The sequence below is a fragment of the Artemia sp. Qi Xiang Cuo genome, chromosome 12 (assembly GCF_049724085.1).
Source record: "Artemia sp. Qi Xiang Cuo chromosome 12, ASM4972408v1, whole genome shotgun sequence".
Taxonomy (NCBI): domain Eukaryota; kingdom Metazoa; phylum Arthropoda; class Branchiopoda; order Anostraca; family Artemiidae; genus Artemia; species Artemia sp. Qi Xiang Cuo.
Genome location: NC_142805.1, coordinates 59,177,655 through 59,204,728, shown reverse-complemented (window position 1 = coordinate 59,204,728; position 27,074 = coordinate 59,177,655). Strand labels below are relative to the sequence as shown.

General features: G+C 32.8%; 1 protein-coding gene across 2 annotated transcripts in view; it reads right to left on the bottom strand.

The window, feature by feature from the left end:
• LOC148946348 (nephrin-like) overlaps positions 1-26,841 on the bottom strand; it is a 334,574-nt gene extending 307,733 nt beyond the window's left edge. The window contains exon 1 of one of the 2 annotated variants that reach the window (XM_089097980.1): positions 26,669-26,841. In XM_089097980.1, the coding sequence (XP_088954106.1) occupies positions 26,669-26,783 (115 nt within the window). In that variant the 5' untranslated portion in view covers positions 26,784-26,841. The remainder of the gene's footprint in view (positions 1-26,668) is intronic. The other variant, XM_089097979.1, reaches the window with a different exon arrangement.
• Positions 26,842-27,074: the final 233 nt, after the last annotated feature.

The following is a 27,074-nucleotide window of genomic DNA, read 5'->3' as shown; positions in this document are numbered from 1 at the left end:
ATTCCACTGGCGCTTCACGACTCCGTCAAAGATTTTGTTTTTCCCTGTATCAATCGACCCGTGAGCAGGGACTTATTGAGCCCCTACAATCGATCGTTGGTTGAGGATATGAGGATGCACAGGACTCCCTCTAAGCAAAAACTGATTGCTAATTTGGACCCTAAGGAGAATATCGTTGTTCACCATGTGCTTTTGCACTGGATGGTGAACAATGGCTTCAAGATCACCAAAATACATAGGGTCCTGCAGTTCAATCAGCGACCATATTTAAAGATGTTTATCGACACTTTGGTCGATAAACGCTTTAGGGCAAACTCCAAGGTAGAAAAGCAAATGTACAAACTCATTCTAAATTCAGCGTTTGGCAAAATGTGTGAAAGCGTACGTAACAGATCTCGCTGCGACGTTGTGACTGACCCTCTAGAGTGTGCACGAGTTATTGCCGATCCCAATTTTACATCGTTCACGAGCATAGAGACTGGCATGGTTCTTCTAAACAGGCGAAAGCGAAATGTGGTACTGAACAAGAATATAGCGGGCGGCAGTTCAGTACTAGAAATTTCCAAAAAGCTCATGCTGTCGTTTTTTTACAATTTGTGCAAGTTGTAAGGGCCACGGGAGGGGGAGGTTCAAGTTTAATATGGGGATACAGATTCTCTGTTGTTAAAGGTAAAAGTGACCGAAGATTTATTGGGTGGTTTAAAAAAGGGGGAACACATCAGCTCGTGGATTGATTTCACCAACTGGAATCAATCCCTCTACCCCGAGTTGGTGAAAAATCAAGCCCCCAACCAACTATTAATGTTAAAATCAGAGACGGGGAGTGATTTGATATCCAGGGGGTTATTCCCGGGTCCTAAAGTTTATTGCGTTGAAACACATAGTGGGGATGAAAAGAAGGCGTTTAAAGGGGTGCCTACACATTTTGTAAAGAGCAATTTCAACATGAGCGTGTACAGAGACTGTGCAGAAAGGAGCCTAGTGCCGAGAGCACAAATGCTTGCAATTCGCTCTCTACAGTATAGAAATTATACTGTGAGAGTGGAAAAGAATGCAATGTCATGTATATCCGACAAGGTCTATGTGCTCGAGAATGGTATGAGTGTCTTACCTCGAGATCACTACTGTGTTTCAGACCGAGTTGAATGCATTGACTATCTCAATCAACTTTGCCTGGAGAAATTAAGCTAACCTGACTAACCCAACCACTAACAACCCAACCCGTTCATAAATTAACTAACCATCCAAACCATTCATAAATTAACTAATCTAACCTCAACTAACCCACCCACTAACCTGCCGCAGTGACGACAACTATTGTACTGTTTTTTTCCATCGTGGCTCCCGGGGGGTGGGGGGTCCCGCCCGCGGCCGGCCCTGGGGGGGGGGGGGGGTCCTTCCTGCGGCTGGCCCTGGGGGGGGGGGGTCCCGCCCGCGGCCGGCCTTCGGCCCCGCGACCCTGGGGTTGGAGGGGGACCCCACTTTTAAATTCATAATGTTCAACTGTGCTAGTTCATGTTCCAAGTGTTTTCTGTTGATGTATAGAAAAGTGTGTGTGTGCTACTAATGTGCATAAAGTGTTGTTCTTGCTCTTGTTCATGTTGATGGACAAAAAAAGTGTTTTAAGACAATAAGTGTTGTTCATGTTGATGGACAAAAAGTGTTTAAAAGACAGTAAGTGTTGTTCTTGATGGACAAAAAGTGTTTTTATTTATGTTGTACATAAAGTGTCATTTTTATCATTGTTCATGTTGAACAAATAGAGTTTTCATGTTGTCGAAGTAAATGCTGTCATGAAATATTGTTTTTTTTTGTAGTTGTTCTTGTTAACGTACTTGATAGATCTATGGGAAAATTATTGCTACTACTTATTCATTGGACAAGTATGATTTACAGTTAGTTGTAGTCCAACTGTTGTCTACAGCAGCAGCAACATGTATCAATTTAAAACACCCTTCAGATCGTTTCTGTGTGGTCCCTCAATGTCGGGAAAAACAACACTTTTAACTAAAATAATTAAAAATTGCGATAAAAAGTTTTTGGAAAAGCCGAAAAAAAATCTACTATTGCTATAGTATTTGGCAGGAGTCCTATAATAAAATAAAAGCTATTGCCACAGCCATACCAATGCAATTCATACGGGAACTTGATGTTTTCAATAGTAATGAACCGAACTCGTGGTTGATTATTGATGATTTGGCTGAATCCATTGAACAGTTCTCACTGGAAATGCTACAACTGTTCACCGTTCGCTCCATCATGAACACATTTCCATAAACTTGTTCCACACAATCTGTTTCATCAAAGCAAATGTATGCGAACCCTTGCTTTGAATTGTACCGTCTATATTATATATCGAGTTGTGCGGGATTCTATCGAACTACAAAATATATATAAGAAGATATAAACCCGCACCCCAAAAATTATGTTGTCAGCAGAAACACAAGCGACTAATAAACCCTACGGTTACATTTTATTGGATCTTAATCAGAGCACGCCCGAGGATCTACGTGCAGTCACCGACATTTTCGACAATGAAATTACAGTATATCTTCCGGTAAACAGTAGAAAAGGCTATTAGTTGTCATTATGACACTGAAGAAACTACACGAACAACGGAATTTTTTTTCTGTTTTAAGCACTTCAAAACCTTTGCTTAGGAAGGCCATACTCAAACATGGTGTTGTCAATGATTTCATTAATCTAATATCTGAACTTTGTTTAAATTTAACTGAGGGCAATGTTCAACTGCCAGATGGTGTTAGACAACAGACAAAGCAACATCGTTCCACTTTCCGCACCTTGGCTTGCAAAAACATGGGAAAATTTTTTAAAAGAAAACGCCTCCTTCAAGCGGGCGGTAGCTTTTTCACACTTTTACTGCCAATAATTGCAGGACTTGTAAACAGTTTTCTCTAGAGAGAGAATGGCAAAACCCTATAAATTGACACCATTTGAACTTTTCCTCTCGCCTGCCGAACATTTTGAAGAAAATCTAAGCAAATTCATTAATGATGAGAATATTGCCGATGACAAAAAATTGCTTTTACTTCAAGATGCATTGCGACGTGTGGACAAGCATAAACCTTATTGTGAGAGACCCACCGCTGTCGCCGATCCCTCTAAACAGGAAACATCTCCTCAAAATTCTGCAGCAGCATCAAAGGAGAAAGAATTGAATTCAATTGTATCGAAAATTGGAAACCTATTGCCACTAACCTATCGTGAACAGAGTAAAAGAGTATTATTTTTTCTCATGTTAAAAACTGTCGATGAAGATGAAGTTCAAGTCGATAGCACAGAGAAACAAATTATAATTCAGGGAAAAAGTTATAATCTACTTGATTTAATTTGTGATATGGTGACGAATCGTAAAGGACTTTTATCCTTTGACAATAATCTATACACCTTTCTAAGTGTATCAAACTTTCCCAAAAGTCTTATTGGCAATAAGCAAATTCTAAAGAAACTAAGAGAATATAGTCCTCCAACAACACCAACACCAACACCACCATTTAAAAAAGAAAAAAAAGATTCAATATTTGAAAATACTAGCAGCAGCAGCAATGATTTTACAACACCTGTGGCTTCTAGTCAAAAGCGAAGACGAATTGAGTCACCCTCCAGTGTGCAAAAGAAGAGTGGACATTACACTACGTGTTTGCGTTAGAAATGGATGAAGTTCTGAAAGGTGTCTATGAAAATATTGGTGAAGTGGGAAGTTTAAGTTCTCCCAAAACGCTTTCTAAAGTTGTCTCCGGCACCACATTTAAGAAAGCAAAAGAGTATCTAGAAATTGAACCGATTTACACACTGCATCGGAATCACAGACTTTATGGCAAACATTATCAACAAACTAAAGCTGTTTTCTTTCTGTATATAATGTAAGCGGATTTTTTAACTTTGGACGCAGTTCAACAGCATCACAATGCACCCTATAAGTATATTCAGGTTGCAATCAGTGCTTTTAGTCGCTATGCCTATGCCACTCCATTACGATCAAAGAGAGGTGTTGAAGTTGCTTGGGCCATTGAAAGTATTCTTGAACAGGATTCGTATATAAAAATTCAATCGGATCGTGGCAGTGAATTTGTTAATCCCCATGTGCAAAAGGTTCTATTGAAATATAATACAACACTTTATCATAGTCACAGACCGATAAAGGCTGCATTGGCTGAACGATTAATAAGAACGATTCGTCTATTAATTTCAAGATATTGTACACTGAAAAATACATCTGCTTTTATTCATGATTTAGATAAAATCCTGCAAATATACAACCATCGTCCTCATCGATCTCTGTCCAACTCAAGCCCTCGGGATGTTCACTGCAATGAAAATATATGTGATGCTTTTCTAAAGCAATATTCCAATGGTGAAAAAGAAAAAAAAATGTGAAGAAGAAATTCAATGTTGGTGATAGTGTTCGAATTAATAGAACCACCAATATTTTTGAAAAGGGGAATTATTTATGGAGCACCGAACTTTTTAAAGTGTCCAAAATCCTGGACACCGAAACCACGACATATCGACTGCGAGACACCAAAGATGATGAGATTCTCGGCGGTTTTTATGAATATGAACTGCAAAAAGTTAGAAACACTAGTGAAATTTATCAAATTGAAAAGATATTAAAGAGTCGTACTCGTAGGGGCAAGAGACAGTTGCTTGTTCGCTGGCTAGGATACAACTCAGATTTTTATTCTCGGGTCAGTGCTGAAGATATTAACAATGCCCAATGATTTCTATATGACCTTCATGTCCAATGTTTCTGATCCTCTCTACAATGACTTGAATAGAACAAGTGATTTTTGGACGAAACTCTCTCCCACCATCAAATTCGACGACAATGGAAAGTATGAAGTGGCTCTTGTCGACTGTATTCTCAAAAATACCTATGACATCCTGAGAAAAGATCGTGAATATGAAATAAAAATTAGACCCTATGATTGGTCGCCACCATCCTCAAGTGATCAAGAACAAATTCAAAAAATCAATTGGATGGATTATCAATATATTGAATTACCCTACGAGGAACTCACCTGTATGAATGATTTATGTCGTTATATTAATAAAAGAATTCCTGGTCGTGAATCGGGAGTTGTCAATTTCAATTAGTAAATGAATAGGGTATGATCTATATTAGTTCACCTATTGCCAGTGAAAAATTAAATCTGAATGATAGCCTAAAGAATGTCGTTTGCCTTAAACTCAATATAATCCGTGGTAAAAGTGCCGAAACACTAATTTCATTTTTGCTGACTACCCAGTTGGCTTCTCCACAGACACTTGTATATTTCTCTACGCCTCATTTGTGGAAACATCTCGGGTTGGTAATTCAAATGTTCCCTTCCTACGAGTTCTTGAACGAAAAACCAATCAAGAGCATTTTCATCACTACAATATAAAGCATCTTCAGTATATTCCCGTAAACACTTCCTATTTGGAACTCTGTCAGTTAACACTAAGAACTGAATTAGGTGATCCCATAGCAATTTCAAAAGGTTTGGCTGTGATTACAGGCCATTTTCGTCCCATCGTTCAACAGCAAGATGTCTAATAAAAAAGTGGTATTCACTTGTCCTGATATTGACTGCTTTGTTAATACTCTTGGCCAAAGACAACAGGGCAATGGAATGGACTATTACAAAGGTCGTTCGTCAATGTCTGGCTACGGTCTTGGCAGTTGGTTTGCTAAGCTGTTTCACTCTTCACTACCACTGGCTAGAAAATATCTTGTACAGGCTGCGACAGATTCTGCATCCTCTACACTATACGATTGGGGCTCTGGCAAGGATTTTAAAAAAATGCTACGGAAAATCTTAGGTCCAGTGCGCGAACCCTTGGCGAGAGATTAAAACAAAATGGTAAAGGCTTAAAAAGGTCAAGAAACAATGCATCACTCATCAGTCTCTACTCAGGTCGGAAACGAAAGACATCATCCTTCTTGTCAAAGAAAAGAAGGAAAAAGCCGACACATACTGTAAACAGAAGAAGAAGCCCCAGGAAGAAAATTGTTAGATCGAAACTAGATTTCTTCTCCTAAGATGTCCTACCTGCCGCATAAGGATTCTCAACCTTCAATCACCGCCTCATTGAATCTATTCAATGCTGAAAATGTTGATGTGAGTGTCAAGCATGGATACTCTGAACAATTTTATCCACAACAACCCCTCTCAGATAATATCCACTTTCAAATTTATTCAAATGAATACTACTTTCTGGACATGTCTTCAACATTTATAGATTTACAAATGAAAGTCTGGAAATCCGATAATACAATGCCAATTCGGGCCGATGGAATATCCTATGAAAATTGTATATTACATAATTTATTTCGTTAGATTAGTGTCTACATCAATGGCACGTTGGTGAGCACAAGCAACAATCACTCAAATTATACAAGCCATATGCAATTTAGGCTGATGACACCCAAGTCATGTAAGGAATTGAGAGGCACCTCCAATGGATATGAACATATTACTTATACTGATAGTACAGATGCACTTAAAAATGCTACAACTAGTGAATTACATCTAGTTGGAAAAATATATCATTAAATATTTAATATAACCCAATGGATGCCACCCAATGTTAAAGTGGATATAAAACTGACGCTTGCACCATCCCATTTCATATTGAGAAAAGAACTTGCTGCCAATCCTGATGTAAGTCTCTCCCGCACCTCGGCAATACTTCATGTACGCAAACAAAAGGTTATGAGTTCTGTTGCTTTGGCAGTGGAAAGACTGAGAGCCAATGGAAATAATATTAAACTACTTTTTCCTCATACAATCACCAATCAACGTCATATTGCCATGGGCTCACACACCTTCACCGATTCATCCTTTATCAATGGCGAAATTGCGTCAAAACTCACTCTGGCATTTGTAAACAGAGCTAGCGCAATAGGATCATGGACTGAATGCCCACATAAATTCGAGATGTTTGGACTTTCATCTCTTGTGTACAAAGTAAACGGTATCCCACTCCACAATCTATGTTTTGATAAACCCTATATAACATTGTATGAGTTGACCATGCAAACCCTAGATTATGATTCGCCTGAAAATGGTATAACCGAAGATATGTATGCTAAAACACATGGTATCATTGTACTGGATTTGTCTGGCACAGAGGATATGAGTATAGTACGTACGGGGAGTGTGCGTTTAGAGTTTACATTTGCCGATCCATTCGCCGAGAGTATTGCACTAATCTCACTAAATCAATATGAAACCTATTGGGAAATCACTCCCGAAGGCAGTGTTCTACCAGACTTGGCACCATGAACACCAGTCCAATAATTAATGTATTTAATATGGACCCCTACATGTCCCAGTACAAATCCTATTATCTACCCTCGGACTTTCTTGAAAAATTCAAAGTGTCAACAATACCTTGATTATTGTTAATAGCAGTCCGTCGACTGTGCTGACGGTTCATTGGCTGTGTATCTTTCAAATAATGAAGACGATTGAATTTTTTGATCCTCTTGGTCTGCCCTATACATTCTAGACACCTCACATCAGCAACTATATTGAGAGCAGTGGGAAAACTATTATTCAAAATCGGAAGAGGGTGCAGGATCTAACGACTAAAAGCTGTGGCTTCCATGCAGTTCTATATTTTTTGTTCCTATGCCATGGCTATACTTACAAGCAGTTTCTCCACGTTTGTAGTTACAATCCACGTCTGAACGACTTTCTAGTGGAAAATATCCTCTCAGACCTATACAGTATTGATTTCAGTGACCTAAGAGTAAAGTGCTTAAAAAATGTTTGTTAATTTGTTTATTAATAAAATGCATATATATATACAACAATGTCTTTAAATCTTCACTTTATATTTCTTCTTCTTCGATGTATAGGCAACTGTCGTGAACCACTAATGCCGATAAATCATTTGGATTCACTGTATATTGATCTTGATTGACTGCAATGTCAGGGTCATATTTTATACAGTAAAATGTAACTTCACTCTTGTCATATCTCTTTGTATAGTCAAAAGATACTATTTGCATTCATATTATGAAATTCACGAGTTTCAATCTGTCTATTTGAAGCAATATCACATACAGTGTTTTCAAATGGTGAATCACATTCGGTAACTGCTAAATAAAAATCACTTTGTTTATGATCATAGTAGGCGTTGTCATCACAACGATGACGTTGTAACCAAATTGTCTTGTTAGCCTAACAGTTGAATTGTTAACCGGATTCCTCTTCCCAGAATAATTTAAATCTACGACGATACCAATCTCGTGGAAATAAACTAAAATCACGTTTGGGATTCTTTCCAATCATAGCGGGGTAAGTATTCTCCCATTGATCACATTTATCATAGTGACAATTGGAGCGCATGTGTCCTCTAGCGTGAGAGTCACACACCTCCTGAAGACATGAATTACATTCTTTAATTTGTTCTGCATAGCCTCTATGTAATTTACATGGATTACATTATTTGCACTTTTCACTATAGTCATTAATAATTGTACAATTCTCACATTAAGTCCAACTGCCAAGAGTGTAAATACACAATGGACATGAATAGAACATTTTTTTTTCGGTTGCCAATGTCAACTCTCTCACAGCTAAAACAAAACTGATCGTCCTCGCTCGATAAATTCAGTGAGAGGAATGGGGAGAGGAGTAACTCTGTGACGTTACCTCTTTCGAAGGAGGAGCCATCTACATTGAATCCATTGGCAATGTTTTCAAAAGTATATCCGCGATGTGATTCTGCTTTGTTCCAATTAATATATCAATAAAATGAGTATAAGCATTTGAATCACATTTTAAAAGTTTCATACAATAGTCCAATGGGGGAGAATCACTCCTCATTATATTGTCAAGTTTTCCCTGACGAGAGAATATCCTGCGTTGAAGAGATAACTCGAGAAAATCATCATCCAAAATCAAATGTTTTTCCATAAACACTAGATTTGATCTAATTCTCTCTTTCTCAAATTTATTCATTTTTCAATCCTTTCACTCTGACTGCTGACTCTAGACTGACCCTGATTCGTTAGCCCTAACCTAACCTGCCCCGAAAAGAAAGGGAACATTTTCGATTTCGAAACAATTTTATTGTATAAACAACCACAATAATAATACTATGTATGTACAATTAGCAATACAGTTTATTGTCTTTGATATGTTTCACTAATGCACTTAACGCACATTGAAGTCTATTCACATGTTCTATATCAACTTTTGCAGCAAAACATAATTGATCCTCCATTTTAAATTTGCTCATGGATATCACATATCTTGCATATACTACATCCCATTCCAGAGAAAGCCGTGATCCTCTCGTGATTTCCAGCGCAATGTTTGGTGCTCTTGTATTATTGCTATCAACTCCATTATTAACTTCTAATAGTGTAAACATTCAACTCATCAACACACAAATATATATCCAAATGAGTAAAGTCAAACTGTTCTCACTCCTTTGAATTCTATTCACAGACTAATAAAAACTATAGCAAAAATCCTTTCCTCATATACCCTCCGCCACTAATATGTAAGCGAGCCTCTGATTGGCTGAGAAGGGGGATGTATCCGACTCGCTGATTGGCTGTGGAGCAAACACGTGATCTTGTTTTTGAAACATCCAATCAAAGTGAGAAAAATCCTGTTTTTCCATTCTCACTGACAAAAACCATAAAACAGACATAAATTGCTGTTGACATCCATTAATGTGAGAAAATTCCTGTTTTTTCATTCTCACTGACAAAAACCATAAAACAGACATAAATTGATGTTGACATCCATGAAAAACATCAAATAAATTGACCAACACTCATAACCGTCCAAAAAAACATCCATCAAAGTGAGAAAAATCATGTTTTTTCAAGTGAGAAAAATTCTGTTTTTTCATTCTCACTGAGAAAAACCATAAACCACGTGGTACGTACGGGAGTAGCACCCCCCCTCTCTACTAGTATACAGACGTTTTCAGGGGGAATTTTTTCTGGATCGATGGTTACGTTGAAGGATCTTTCCATGGAGGAAGTTTTCATGGGGGAATGGACATTGCTATGATGGGGACGCCGGATTTACCAGGCATTATTTAAAAAAAACGATCAGAAATTAAATAAAAAAAACAAGTTTTCAGCTGAATTGCTTTTCAACTGAAAACTTTGTAACATCACAACAACGAACAGAAAATATTACGTATATTATTGGGTTCGCCCCATGGTCAATACCTTGCTCTTTACGCTAAAGTTTTTTTTAGTACTTTCATAAGAGCTATTTATTCTAATTAACGACCTTTGTGATTAAGGGGTTATTCTAAAAGAATTGGAAAAAAAATTTGAACTTTAGCGTAAAGAGCGAGGTATTAACTAGGTGGGCAAACCCCCTTAATATACGTAATAAAAATATACGAATATATAAGTTTGTTACGTAAGTTAATTCGTAAATTACGTATATTTATTACTAATAAAAACGTTCATAATCAAAATTAAACAACTTTTGAGAAAGCCATTTAGCCAAAAACAGTAGAATTAATATGCAAATTTCGTGTTAATTATTCATGTACGGTAAGCCAAAATAAAAAACCTGCATTAATTTAAAAATGTTAAGAAATTAAATAAAAAAACAATTTTTTTTAACTGAAAGTAAGTAGTGACATTAAAACATAAAACAAACCAAAATTATTCCGTATATGAAAGGGGCTGTCCCCTCCTCAACTCCTCGCTCTTTACGCTAAAGTTTGACTCTTCCTCACAACTCTATTTTTTAGAACACTAAAACTTGTTATTGTTCTAAAATATTAAAAAAAACAAAAGTTTTTTTTTAATATTTGAGATTATGCAAAATCCATGCAAAAAAACGCAGATGTTGTTTTAGGAGCCATAAAATATTTAACGAAAACTTAAGGAAGAAAAAACAGGTTTTAATTGCAATAAAGCAGTGATCTATTGTTTCACTGCTTTATTAAAATAAAAACCAGCTTTTTCTTGCTTAATTTTTCGTAAATGGAAAAGCAGTGTGGTCTAAGAAATTATTTACGTCTAGCCTACGGATGGCAAAAAACCAATTCAATTTTATTATTTTTGAACTTAGCAAATAACATAGCATTTTAATTACGTAAAAAAAGTTTTTAGAAAAGTGTAAAGTAAATAAAATAATTCTAAAATCGTTTTGGTTCAAATATCTTTTAAATAATGAGGCAAATCACACGAAAGAGGTAAATTTAATAAAGTTAAACCATGTGTTGAAAAATTGTTTCACTGCTTTATTAAAATTAAACCCGTTTTTCTTGCTTAATTTTTCGCAAATGGAAAAGCAGTGTGGTCTAAGAAATTATTTACGCCTAGCCTACGGATGGCAAAAAACCAATTCAATTTTATTATTTTTGAACTTAGCAAATAACATAGCATTTTAATTACGTAAAAAAAGTTTTTAGAAAAGTGTAAAGTAAATAAAATAATTCCAAAATCGTTTTGGTTCAAATATCATTTAGATAATGAGGCAAATCACACAATAGAGATAAATTTAATAAAGTTAAACCAGGTGTTGAAAAATTGTTTCACTGCTTTATTAAAATTAAACCCGTTTTTCTTGCTTAATTTTTCGAAAATGGAAAAGCAGTGTGGTCTAAGAAATTATTTACGTCTAGCCTACGGATGGCAAAAAACCAATTCAATTTTATTATTTTTGAACTTAGCAAATAACATAGCATTTTAATTACGTAAAAAAAGTCTTTAGAAAAGTGTAAAGTAAATAAAATAATTCTAAAATCGTTTTGGTTCAAATATCATTTAAATAATGAGGCAAATCACACGAAAGAGGTAAATTTAATAAAGTTAAACCATGTGTTGAAAAATTGTTTCACTGCTTTATTAAAATTAAACCCGTTTTTCTTGCTTAATTTTTCGCAAATGGAAAAGCAGTGTGGTCTAAGAAATTATTTACGCCTAGCCTACTGATGGCAAAAAACCAATTCAATTTTATTATTTTTGAACTTAGCAAATAACATAGCATTTTAATTACGTAAAAAAAGTTTTTAGAAAAGTGTAAAGTAAATAAAATAATTCTAAAATCGTTTTGGTTCAAATATCATTTAAATAATGAGGCAAATCACACTAAAGAGGTAAATTTAATAAAGTTAAACCAGGTGTTGAAAAATTATTTCACTGCTTTATTAAAATTAAACCCGTTTTTCTTGCTTAATTTTTCGCAAATGGAAAAGCAGTGTGGTCTAAGAAATTATTTACGTCTAGCCTACGGATGGCAAAAAACCAATTCAATTTTATTATTTTGGAACTTAGCAAATAACATAGCATTTTAATTACGTAAAAAAAGTTTTTAGAAAAGTGTAAAGTAAATAAAATAATTCCAAAATCGTTTTGGTTCAAATATCATTTAGATAATGAGGCAAATCACACAAGAGAGATAAATTTAATAAAGTTAAACCAGGTTTTGAAAAATTGTTTCACTGCTTTATTAAAATTAAACCCGTTTTTCTTGCTTAATTTTTCGCAAATGGAAAAGCTGTGTGGTCTAAGAAATTATTTACGTCTAGCCTACGGATGGCAAAAAACCAATTCAATTTTATTATTTTTGAACTTAGCAAATAACATAGCATTTTAATTACGTAAAAAAAGTTTTTAGAAAAGTGTAAAGTAAATAAAATAATTCCAAAATCGTTTTGGTTCAAATATCATTTAAATAATGAGGCAAATCACACGAAAGAGGTAAATTTAATAAAGTTAAACCAGGTGTTGAAAAATTGTTTCACTGCTTTATTAAAATTAAACCCGTTTTTCTTGCTTAATTTTTCGCAAATGGAAAAGCAGTGTGGTCTAAGAAATTATTTACGTCTAGCCTACGGATGGCAAAAAACCAATTCAATTTTATTATTTTTGAACTTAGCAAATAACATAGCATTTTCATTACGTAAAAAAAGTTTTTAGAAAAGTGTAAAGTAAATAAAATAATTCTAAAATCGTTTTGGTTCAAATATCATTTAAATAATGAGGCAAATCACACGAAAGAGGTAAATTTAATAAAGTTAAACCAGGTGTTGAAAAATTGTTTCACTGCTTTATTAAAATTAAACCCGTTTTTCTTGCTTAATTTTTCGTAAATGGAAAAGCAGTGTGGTCTAAGAAATTATTTACGTCTAGCCTACGGATGGCAAAAAACCAATTCAATTTTATTATTTTTGAACTTAGCAAATAACATAGCATTTTAATTACGTAAAAAAAGTTTTTAGAAAAGTGTAAAGTAAATAAAATAATTCTAAAATCGTTTTGGTTCAAATATCATTTAAATAATGAGGCAAATCACACGAAAGAGGTAAATTTAATAAAGTTAAACCATGTGTTGAAAAATTGTTTCACTGCTTTATTAAAATTAAACCCGTTTTTCTTGCTTAATTTTTCGCAAATGGAAAAGCAGTGTGGTCTAAGAAATTATTTACGCCTAGCCTACGGATGGCAAAAAACCAATTCAATTTTATTATTTTTGAACTTAGCAAATAACATAGCATTTTAATTACGTAAAAAAAGTTTTTAGAAAAGTGTAAAGTAAATAATATAATTCTAAAATCGTTTTGGTTCAAATATCATTTAAATAATGAGCAAATCACACGAAAGAGGTAAATTTAATAAAGTTAAACCAGGTGTTGAAAAATTGTTTCACTGCTTTATTAAAATTAAACCCGTTTTTCTTGCTTAATTTTTCGCAAATGGAAAAGCAGTGTGGTCTAAGAAATTATTTACGTCTAGCCTACGGATGGCAAAAAACCAATTCAATTTTATTATTTTTGAACTTAGCAAATAACATAGCATTTTAATTACGTAAAAAAAGTTTTTAGAAAAGTGTAAAGTAAATAAAATAATTCCAAAATCGTTTTGGTTCAAATATCATTTAGATAATGAGGCAAATCACACAATAGAGATAAATTTAATAAAGTTAAACCAGGTGTTGAAAAATTGTTTCACTGCTTTATTAAAATTAAACCCGTTTTTCTTGCTTAATTTTTCGTAAATGGAAAAGCAGTGTGGTCTAAGAAATTATTTACGTCTAGCCTACGGATGGCAAAAAACCAATTCAATTTTATTATTTTTGAACTTAGCAAATAACATAGCATTTTAATTACGTAAAAAAAGTTTTTAGAAAAGTGTAAAGTAAATAAAATAATTCCAAAATCGTTTTGGTTCAAATATCATTTAAATAATGAGGCAAATCACACGAAAGAGATAAATTTAATAAAGTTAAACCAGGTGTTGAAAAATTGTTTCACTGCTTTATTAAAATTAAACCCGTTTTTCTTGCTTAATTTTTCGTAAATGGAAAAGCAGTGTGGTCTAAGAAATTATTTACGCCTAGCCTACGGATGGCAAAAAACCAATTCAATTTTATTATTTTTGAACTTAGCAAATAACATAGCATTTTAATTACGTAAAAAAAGTTTTTAGAAAAGTGTAAAGTAAATAAAACAATTCCAAAATCGTTTTGGTTCAAATATCATTTAAATAATGAGGCAAATCACACGAAAGAGGTAAATTTAATAAAGTTAAACCATGTGTTGAAAAATTGTTTCACTGCTTTATTAAAATTAAACCCGTTTTTCTTGCTTAATTTTTCGTAAATTGAAAAGCAGTGTGGTCTAAGAAATTATTTACGTCTAGCCTACGGATGGCAAAAAACCAATTCAATTTTATTATTTTTGAACTTAGCAAATAACATAGCATTTTAATTACGTAAAAAAAGTTTTTAGAAAAGTGTAAAGTAAATAAAATAATTCTAAAATCGTTTTGGTTCAAATATCATTTAAATAATGAGGCAAATCACACGAAAGAGGTAAATTTAATAAAGTTAAATCATGTGTTGAAAAATTGTTTCACTGCTTTATTAAAATTAAACCCGTTTTTCTTGCTTAATTTTTCGCAAATGGAAAAGCAGTGTGGTCTAAGAAATTATGTACGTCTAGCCTACGGATGGCAAAAAACCAATTCAATTTTATTATTTTTGAACTTAGCAAATAACATAGCATTTTAATTACGTAAAAAAAGTTTTTAGAAAAGTGTAAAGTAAATAAAATAATTCCAAAATCGTTTTGGTTCAAATATAATTTAGATAATGAGGCAAATCACACAAGAGAGATAAATTTAATAAAGTTAAACCAGGTGTTGAAAAATTGTTTCACTGCTTTATTAAAATTAAACCCGTTTTTCTTGCTTAATCTTTCGCAAATGGAAAAGCAGTGTGGTCTAAGAAATTATTTACGTCTAGCCTACGGATGGCAAAAAACCAATTCAATTTTATTATTTTTGAACTTAGCAAATAACATAGCATTTTAATTACGTAAAAAAAGTTTTTAGAAAAGTGTAAAGTAAATAAAATAATTCCAAAATCGTTTTGGTTCAAATATCATTTAAATAATGAGGCAAATCACACGAAAGAGATAAATTTAATAAAGTTAAACCATGTGTTGAAAAATTGTTTCACTGCTTTATTAAAATTAAACCCGTTTTTCTTGCTTAATTTTTCGCAAATGGAAAAGCAGTGTGGTCTAAGAAATTATTTACGTCTAGCCTACGGATGGCAAAAAACCAATTCAATTTTATTATTTTTGAACTTAGCAAATAACATAGCATTTTAATTACGTAAAAAAAGTTTTTAGAAAAGTGTAAAGTAAATAAAACAATTCCAAAATCGTTTTGGTTCAAATATCATTTAAATAATGAGGCAAATCACACGAAGAGAGATAAATTTAATAAAGTTAAACCATGTGTTGAAAAATTGTTTCACTGCTTTAATAAAATTAAACCCGTTTTTCTAGCTTAAATTTTAGTAAATGGAAAAACAGTGTGGTCTAAGAAATTATTTACGTCTAGCCTACGGATGGCAAAAAACCAATTCAATTTTATTATTTTTGAACTTAGCAAATAACTTAGCATTTTAATTACGTAAAAAAAGTTTTTAGAAAAGTGTAAAGTAAATAAAACAATTCCAAAATCGTTTTGGTTCAAATATCATTTAAATAATGAGGCAAATCACACGAAAGAGGTAAATTTAATAAAGTTAAACCAGGTGTTGAAAAATTGTTTCACTGCTTTATTAAAATTAAACCCGTTTTTCTTGCTTAATTTTTCGTAAATGGAAAAGCAGTGTGGTCTAAGAAATTATTTACGTCTAGCCTACGGATGGCAAAAAACCAATTCAATTTTATTATTTTTGAACTTAGCAAATAACATAGCATTTTAATTACGTAAAAAAAGTTTTTAGAAAAGTGTAAAGTAAATAAAATAATTCCAAAATCGTTTTGGTTCAAATATCATTTAGATAATGAGGCAAATCACACAAGAGAGATAAATTTAATAAAGTTAAACCAGGTGTTGAAAAATTGTTTCACTGCTTTATTAAAATTAAACCCGTTTTTCTTGCTTAATTTTTCGCAAATGGAAAAGCAGTGTGGTATAAGAAATTATTTACGTCTAGCCTACGGATGGCAAAAAACCAATTCAATTTTATTATTTTTGAACTTAGCAAATAACATAGCATTTTAATTACGTACAAAAAGTTTTTAGAAAAGTGTAAAGTAAATAAAATAATTCCAAAATCGTTTTGGTTCAAATATCATTTAGATAATGAGGCAAATCACACAAGAGAGATAAATTTAATAAAGTTAAACCAGGTGTTGAAAAATTGTTTCACTGATTTATTAAAATTAAACCCGTTTTTCTAGCTTAATTTTTCGTAAATGGAAAAACAGTGTGGTCTAAGAAATTATTTACGTCTAGCCTACGGATGGCAAAAAACCAATTCAATTTTATTATTTTTGAACTTAGCAAATAACATATCATTTTAATTACGTAAAAAAAGTTTTTAGAAAAGTGTAAAGTAAATAAAATAATTCCAAAATCGTTTTGGTTCAAATATCATTTATATAATGAGGCAAATCACACAAGAGAGATAAATTTAATAAAGTTAAACCAGGGGTTGAAAAATTGTTTCACTGCTTTATTAAAATTAAACCCGTTTTTCTTGCTTAATTTTTCGCAAATGGAAAAACAGTGTGGTCTAAGAAATTATTTACGTCTAGCCTACGGATGGCAAAAAACCAATTCAATTCTATTATTTTTGAACTTAGCAAATAACATAGCATTTTAATTACGTAAAAAAAGTTTTTAGAAAAGTGTAAAGTAAATAAAATAATTCCAAAATCGTTTTGGTTCAAATATCATTTAGATAATGAGGCAAATCACACAAGAGAGATAAATTTAATAAAGTTAAACCAGGTGTTGAAAAATTGTTTCACTGCTTTATTAAAATTAAACCCGTTTTTCATGCTTAATTTTTCGTAAATGGAAAAGCAGTGTGGTCTAAGAAATTATTTACGTCTAGCCTACGGATGGCAAAAAACCAATTCAATTTTATTATTTTTGAACTTAGCAAATAACATAGCATTTTAATTACGTAAAAAAAGTTTTTAGAAAAGTGTAAAGTAAATAAAATAATTCCAAAATCGTTTTGGTTCAAATATCATTTAGATAATGAGGCAAATCACACAAGAGAGATAAATTTAATAAAGTTAAACCAGGTGTTGAAAAATTGTTTCACTGCTTTATTAAAAATAAACCCGTTTTTCTTGCTTAATTTTTCGTAAATGGAAAAGCAGTGTGGTCTAAGAAATTATTTACGTCTAGCCTACGGATGGCAAAAAACCAATTCAATTTTATTATTTTTGAACTTAGCAAATAACATAGCATTTTAATTACGTAAAAAAAGTTTTTAGAAAAGTGTAAAGTAAATAAAATAATTCCAAAATCGTTTTGGTTCAAATATCATTTAGATAATGAGGCAAATCACACAAGAGAGATAAATTTAATAAAGTTAAACCAGGTGTTAAAAATTATTTCACTGCTTTATTAAAATTAAACCCGTTTTTCTTGCTTAATTTTTCGCAAATGGAAAAGCAGTGTGGTCTAAGAAATTATTTACGCCTAGCCTACGGATGGCAAAAAACCAATTCAATTTTATTATTTTTGAACTTAGCAAATAACATAGCATTTTAATTACGTAAAAAAAGTTTTTAGAAAAGTGTAAAGTAAATAAAATAATTCCAAAATCGTTTTGGTTCAAATATCATTTAGATAATGAGGCAAATCACACAAGAGAGATAAATTTAATAAAGTTAAACAAGGTGTTGAAAAATTGTTTCACTGCTTTATTAAAATTAAACCCGTTTTTCTTGCTTAATTTTTCGCAAATGGAAAAGCAGTGTGGTCTAAGAAATTATTTACGTCTAGCCTACGGATGGCAAAAAACCAATTCAATTTTATTATTTTTGAACTTAGCAAATAACATAGCATTTTAATTACGTAAAAAAAGTTTTTAGAAAAGTGTAAAGTAAATAAAATAATTCCAAAATCGTTTTGGTTCAAATATCATTTAGATAATGAGGCAAATCACACAAGAGAGATAAATTTAATAAAGTTAAACCAGGTGTTAAAAATTGTTTCACTGCTTTATTAAAATTAAACCCGTTTTTCTTGCTTAATTTTTCGCAAATGGAAAAACAGTGTGGTCTAAGAAATTATTTACGTCTAGCCTACGGATGGCAAAAAACCAATTCAATTTTATTATTTTTGAACTTAGCAAATAACATAGCATTTTAATTACGTAAAAAAAGTTTTTAGAAAAGTGTAAAGTAAATAAAATAATTCCAAAATCGTTTTGGTTCAAATATCATTTAGATAATGAGGCAAATCACACAAGAGAGATAAATTTAATAAAGTTAAACCAGGTGTTGAAAAATTATTTCACTGCTTTATTAAAATTAAACCCGTTTTTCTTGCTTAATTTTTCGCAAATGGAAAAGCAGTGTGGTCTAAGAAATTATTTACGTCTAGCCTACGGATGGCAAAAAACCAATTCAATTTTATTATTTTTGAACTTAGCAAATAACTTAGCATTTTAATTACGTAAAAAAAGTTTTTAGAAAAGTGTAAAGTAAATAAAATAATTCCAAAATCGTTTTGGTTCAAATATCATTTAAATAATGAGGCAAATCACACGAAAGAGGTAAATTTAATAAAGTTAAACCAGGTGTTGAAAAATTGTTTCACTGCTTTATTAAAATTAAACCCGTTTTTCTTGCTTAATTTTTCGCAAATGGAAAAGCAGTGTGGTCTAAGAAATTATTTACGTCTAGCCTACGGATGGCAAAAAACCAATTCAATTTTATTATTTTTGAACTTAGCAAATAACATAGCATTTTAATTACGTAAAAAAGTTTTTAGAAAAGTGTAAAGTAAATAAAATAATTCCAAAATCGTTTTGGTTCAAATATCATTTAGATAATGAGGCAAATCACACAAGAGAGATAAATTTAATAAAGTTAAACCAGGTGTTAAAAATTGTTTCACTGCTTTATTAAAATTAAACCCGTTTTTCTTGCTTAATTTTTCGCAAATGGAAAAGCAGTGTGGTCTAAGAAATTATTTACGCCTAGCCTACGGATGGCAAAAAACCAATTCAATTTTATTATTTTTGAACTTAGCAAATAACATAGCATTTTAATTACGTAAAAAAAGTTTTTAGAAAAGTGTAAAGTAAATAAAATAATTCTAAAATCGTTTTGGTTCAAATATCATTTAAATAATGAGGCAAATCACACGAAAGAGGTAAATTTAATAAAGTTAAACCATGTGTTGAAAAATTGTTTCACTGCTTTATTAAAATTAAACCCGTTTTTCTTGCTTAATTTTTCGCAAATGGAAAAGCAGTGTGGTCTAAGAAATTATTTACGCCTAGCCTACGGATGGCAAAAAACCAATTCAATTTTATTATTTTTGAACTTAGCAAATAACATAGCATTTTAATTACGTAAAAAAAGTTTTTAGAAAAGTGTAAAGTAAATAAAATAATTCCAAAATCGTTTTGGTTCAAATATCATTTAGATAATGAGGCAAATCACACAAGAGATATAAATTTAATAAAGTTAAACCAGGTGTTAAAAATTGTTTCACTGCTTTATTAAAATTAAACCCGTTTTTCTTGCTTAATTTTTCGCAAATGGAAAAACAGTGTGGTCTAAGAAATTATTTACGTCTAGCCTACGGATGGCAAAAAACCAATTCAATTTTATTATTTTTGAACTTAGCAAATAACATAGCATTTTAATTACGTAAAAAAGTTTTTAGAAAAGTGTAAAGTAAATAAAATAATTCCAAAATCGTTTTGGTTCAAATATAATTTAGATAATGAGGCAAATCACACAAGAGAGATAAATTTAATAAAGTTAAACCAGGTGTTGAAAAATTGTTTCACTGCTTTATTAAAATTAAACCCGTTTTTCTTGCTTAATTTTTCGCAAATGGAAAAGCAGTGTGGTCTAAGAAATTATTTACGTCTAGCCTACGGATGGCAAAAAACCAATTCAATTTTATTATTTTGGAACTTAGCAAATAACATAGCATTTTAATTACGTAAAAAAAGTTTTTAGAAAAGTGTAAAGTAAATAAAATAATTCCAAAATCGTTTTGGTTCAAATATCATTTAGATAATGAGGCAAATCACACAAGAGAGATAAATTTAATAAAGTTAAACCAGGTGTTGAAAAATTGTTTCACTGCTTTATTAAAATAAAAACCCGTTTTTTCTTGCTTAATTTTTCGTAAATGGAAAAACAGTGTGGTATAAGAAATTATATAAAATCTAAAGCAGGTAGACTATATGAGAATAGCTTACAAGGCTTCCATTAGTCTTTTACCAGTTTTGATACTGTTAACTTTTAGCATACAATTTGAATTCATTAATAAAGACATAAAAATTATGTTATATATTCAAAAAATCATTAAGAAGCCCAGAAAAACACCAAGCCATAGTCAATGCAGTAGCGTTGACTAAGAAAAGAGCTATGTGTCTCCCTAGTAATGATTCCATTCCTCTTTTTCGGAAACTCGAGAAAAAACAATAAAAGGTAAAGAATACGGCATTGGACTTTACAGTCCCTACCGGCGGCGCTAATCTCCGTTTCTTGGCCATTCAGCCAGGAAGTGCAATGGGGGGCTGGGGGACAACCATCCTGTGCTTTCGCACACCCTTCCTGTTTACCTTCCCCATATTTCTCCAGGTACCCATTTAAAGCTGGATCGACCCTGGCTGAGCTTCCTGAGTCACTCCACTGACCCCCGTCCCAAACCAAATAATTGGGCACACTAGGATTCGAACCCTCGTCCTCTCGGACAAAGAATCCTAAATCCAGTGCACCAATCCACTCGACTAGGAGTAGGACTTTTCCCTTCTCAATTGATTGGAACAAAATATCGGTAGAAAATATTAGGAAACGTTTTTTATTAAACGCCTGGAGCGTAGCTCAAGTATTTTTATTTGGGGGTCAAGAGGGGTCCATATAAAGATAGTAAAGGGCATTGGGCTTTACAATAACTTTTTCTCCGGAGTATAGGGGGGAAAAGCCCCCCCCCCCTTGGCCCCCTCTCAAACGGCACCCCTGGTAAACGCTAAATTAGTAAACCATTGTGCTTTAAATTTACTTTGAGAAAAAAATGAAGCATTGTTCTTATCAAACAGTTCGTGGTAACAAACTGTAAGTAAGGAGTGACCCGACTCAATAGTAACCAAACTCTAAAAAACAAAATTTTGATACCAAAAGATATATAAAAAAAATCGGATTTTTATTTTTATTTCAAATATATAAATTTCATTATGTTTAGTTTTACCCATCAAAGGTTAAGAGCCTGTGAAAATTTCACTGATTTTCGAAAAAAACGAGGAAACAGCCCCCAAAAGTCAAGTGATCTCAATGAAAGTCACACCATCAGATTCAGCGTATCAGCGAACTGTACTATATAGGTTTGAAGCTCCTATCTTTAAAAATATGGAATTTTGTTTTTTTTTTTTTTTTGCCAGAAGAGAGATCCCGCATCGTATCGACCCAATGGTCCTAGAATTCCAGGAGAGGGACCGTTTGAACGAAAATTAAAAGTTCTAGTGCCCTTTATAAGTGACCAAAAAAATTGGAGAGCAGCTAGGCCCCCTTTTCCGCCCTTTTTTCCCAGGATCATCCGATCAAAATTTAGACATAGCCATTTTGCTCCTCATAGTTGAAAGGTCCAGTAACTATGACTCTGGGTATAACATGACCCCTCCCCCGAGCCCCAGGGGAAAGGTCTTTAAGTTATAAAATTTGCCCATTGTTTGCGCATAGTATTTATTATTGGGATGTAATCATATATTTTTTTTTTGGGGGGGTGGACAAATTTTGTGCTGGTGGGTTTTTCATGGGGAGGAAAGTTTCCAGGGAGCAAACTTGTCAGGGAAAATTATACACCGGAGGAATTTGTCACACTCCTCATACAAAATTATTTTTATATGTCTTGGTTTCTCTTTTCCGTCTCAATTTTACGCGTGGAGAGGTTAAGAGTAATTATTTGGGGTAAATTTTCACCGGGATTGAATTGTCTTGAGGATATTTCTGTGGGGAGGGGGTTTCTCTGTGGAGGTGGGTCCAGATTTCCTGGCATTATTTAAAAACAATCAGAAATTAAATAAAAACAAGCTTTTTCAACTGAAAGTAAGGAGCAAAATTAAAACTTAAAACAAACAGAAATTATTACATATATAAAGGGGGCTGCCCCCTCCTCAACACTTCGCTCTTTATACTAAAGTTTGAATTTTGTCCCAATTTTTTAATAATTTTTTAATAAGAATCTCAATCTAAACGATTTGAAAAACAATTTGAGTCCTTGCAGTCCATTCAAAACGCCGTATTCCTTTGCCGAAAATATTCTAGTGGAAAGGTAGACAGGTTCCATCGCTGCTCAAAGTTTAATCAAACAGTTCGTGGTAACGAACTGTAAGTAAGGTATTGAACTGTGATTTCAAATATATAAGTTTCATCAAGTTTAGTCCTACCAGTCAAAAGTTAAACGCCCGAGAAAATTTGACTGATTTTCGAAAAAAGGGGGAAAGACCCCCTAAAAAATATAGAACCTTAATTAAAATCACACCATCATATTCAGCGTATCAGAGAACTCTACTGTAGAGGTTTCAAGCTCCTATATACAAAAATGTGGAATTTTGCATTGTTTTGCCAGAAGAAAGATCACGGATGCGTGTTTATTTGTTTTTTTTTTGTTTTTTTTTCTTCCAGGGATGATCGTATCGACCCAGTGGTCCTAGAATGTTGTGGAAGGGCTCATCGGAACGGAAATTAAAGGTTCTATTGCCCCTTTTTAAGTGACCAAAAAACAGAGGGCAACTAGGCCCACTCCCACGCTCATTTTTTTCCCAAAGTCACCCGATCAAAATTTTGAGATGACCATTTTGTTCAGCATGATCGAAAATATGATAAATATGTCCTTTAGGATTACTGAATCCCCCGAAGTCCCTGGGGAGAGGGCTGAAAGCTATGAACTTTACCCAATGTTAATATATAGTATTGGTTATTGGGAAGTATACAGACGTATTCAGGTGGGATTTTTTCTGGTAGTGGGGGGGGGGATGGTTCTGGGGTTATGTGGGAGGATCTTTCCATGAAGGAAGTTTTCATGGGGGAATGGACATTACTATGAAGGGGGCGCCGGATTTCCCAGCATTATTTAAAATAAGATCAGAAATTAAACATAACAAAAAACAAGTTTTTCAACTTAAAGTAAGGAGCAACATCAAAACTTAAAACGAACAGAAAATATTACGCATATGATTGGGTTCACCTCCTAGTCAATATCTCGCTCTTTAAGCCAAAGATTTTTTGGTACTTTCATAAGAGCTATTTATTCTAAATAACGGCCTTTGTGATTAAGGGGTCATTTTTAAAGAACTGGAACACAATTTGAACTTTAGCTTAAAGAGCGGGGTATTGACTAGGTGGCGAACCCCTTAATATACGTATTAAAAATATATGAATATAGAAGGTCGTTATGTGAGTTAATTCGTAAGTTACGTATATTTTTTACTAATAAAAACGTTCGTAAATAAAATTAAACAAGTTTCGAGAAAGCCATTTAACCGAATAAAAGTAAAATTAATATGCAAATTTTTTTTTAATTATTCATAAAGGGTGAGCCAAAATCAAACCCTGCATTAATTCAAAAACGTTCAAAAATTAAATAAAAAAAACAAGTTTTTTATAACTGAAAGTAAGGAACGACGTTAAAACTTAAAACGAACAGAAATTATTCCGTATATGAAAGCGGCTGTACTCTCCTCAACGCCTCGCTCTTTACGCTAAAGTTTGACTTTCTCACAACTCTTTTTTTTATAAACAATAAAAAACTTTAGCGTAAAGAGCGAGGCGTTGAGGAAGGGACACCCCCAATCATATACGGAATAATTTCTGTTCGTTTTAAGTTTTAACGTCGTTCCTTACTTTCAGTTAAAAAAAACTTGTTTTTTTTTATTTGATCATATAAGGATTTTCCTTTTTTCAATCTCAGTACAAAAACGAGTAAAGTTCTGACATGGCACCAAAAAAAAATTAAGTTCAAGATGTGGTATTTGTGGTGCATATGGTGCAAAAACGACCTAACAATTGAACCAGTGCAATACTAAACGGAGCACAAGCTAGGGCTAGATTTTATTAAATACGATCTAAGTGCTGAATCAGTGTAAAAACGAGTTTAGTTTTGACTTGGTGGATACAAGGGCCAAGTTGAACCTGAGTATTAAATTGTCAGCGGCCTGAGCTTACAAAACTAGTTACACTCTGCTTAGACTAGGGTCTTGCCAAAAATTTAAATATGTATGATTTAAGATAGACATGAGGTAGGCAAAGAAGTTTCACCTTGTTCAAACCGGAGTCATACAAAAGAATCAATCAGGGTGAAAAATTGGAGATAAATTTAGTCTATGATTCGGTCCTTGATTCAGTCCATGTTCGGTGCAAAAATGAGTTGAGTTCAGACTTAGTGAAAAATAATCTAATGATTTTGTCTTGAATCAGCGAAAAAAGGGCTAACTCCAAGCTGTGGACTGGATTGCCGCCAAAAAAAACAGTCAAGTTTTGACTTGGTACAAACATAACTGAAGTCAATACCGTGTCAAAACATTCTTTCTAAAAGGTGCAAAAACCTTCTTCCAAAATTCTTTTTTTGCAAAAGGTGCAAAAACACCGTGCAAAACTCAACTATCTCTAACTAACTGCTAAATCGATCTAAGGACAAGGCGCTAATTTAGTCAGTACGAAACTAGTTAAGCTCTAACTCGATGCCAAAAATTGTCCTGAGCTAAGTCCTGACATGGTCCAGAACGAGCTAATTCTTTATTTATTCTAAAACAAGCTAAGCTCTAACTCAGCGTAAAAACAAGTTAAACTGAAGTAGTGGACAGACTTAATGTGGACAAGCTAATTCTAAGTAATGACGTAGATAATTTCGGAGACCCTGCCTTTCCATTACGATAAAAAAAAGTTCAAAATAGGTTTAAAATCCTTTTTAATAGACAGTATATAATAACACTTTCTATTAAAAAGGATTTTATCCCTATTTTGAACTTTTTTTTTATTCTAAGCAATGGACCGACTCAGTCATGACCGAGTGTGAAAAACAGCTGTTCCGAGGCAGTGCAACAACGGCCAAATTCCAAATTAAATGAAAATAACTAAGTTTCAAGCCTTAGACCATCTCAGTGCAGAAAAAAGCTAAAAAATTAGCTCGTACTGATTAGTTGTTACAAAGAGCAAGTCTTGTTTACGGATTGACTCGGTGCAAAAATGCGCTAATTCCTGACTTGGTTCAAAAACAATCCGAATCAAAATTAAGAAATTCCCCTGACACCGTGTGACTTAAATACTGACTCATTGCAAAATAAAACTAAAACTTATCATTCCCAAAGCATTGATATACAATCAAATTACATTAAACTTGAACTTACAAAACTGATCTTAGGGAAGGAGTGATAGCATCTCTAGCATTTGAGACAATATCAGATCAAACCATGCTCTAAGTAAAGAGTGAACCCTTTCAAAAGAAGCTAAAACTCTAAAAAAGAATGAAATCTTGAGTATAATATATGTACTCAGCAACAAAATTTCCAAGCTACGGAATCACTATGTGGGCATCAAATAGGTTGGTATTTTGAACCTTATTTGAACAAAAATCACAAAATATTCTCAATTTTTTTTATTCAAATCATCAAATTGAGCTTGTGACCCCTCGAATTCCTATAGATCATAGACACAAATGCAACATTTGTGTCTACGCACAAATGTTGTAACATTTATGTTTATTTAAGGGTGTATGGTTGTCTTCTCTGCGCTTTGACTCCCAGGCCTCAGGTATGTAATCTTTTTAATCGTTTATGTTATTTGGGTATTGTTTTCTTTTTTTGGTTGTTGCGTATATTGTGTTTTTTTCATCCCCCTTGTATCCCTGGCCATGGAGACTTTTGAGGGGAATAAGGGTATTGTTTTTTCATTTTGTATTTATTGGTGAATAAGAAACTCTGAACAGACGAACTTTGCTATTAATTGTTATTAATTATAAAATAAAAATAAAAAAGAAATAAACATAAATAAAATAAAAAGAAGATTTGCTATTAATTAAATCTGAAACATTTGCATCTGTAATTTGCTGTATTTTCTCCCTTGATTAAGATCCTCTATGCAGTAAATGATTTAAAAAAAAAAACTTTGAAAACAAAATTTCAACGAAACAAAAGTGGAATAGTATCTCCGGACTTACATTGTTTAAACTGAAGGGGGATAGGAAGAAATTCAAGACCCTTGGAAATTCCAGCAAAAAGACACAAACATACTATCCAAGACGTAAAAATTATGTATCCATTAGGAAAACGCATAGTTCACTTTCAAAGTTATTTCGCACTGGCTTAACACAGAACTAAAGGAACTCTGTCATTTTAGGAAAATTTCAGAGATATTCTTTGCTATGCGCGCATGTTGTATGTAAATATCAGTGTAAAGTCTGTTTGAATTCAGCATAACTTAGTCAAAGATTAGACGATGTCGCGCCAACTCAAGAGCGTGCTGTGTTATAACAACAATTACTGAGTTATAAGCTAGAGTCTCTAATAATGGTGTAACTGAATTAAATTCAACTTAATTAAATTTACTAAATTTAAATGACTAAA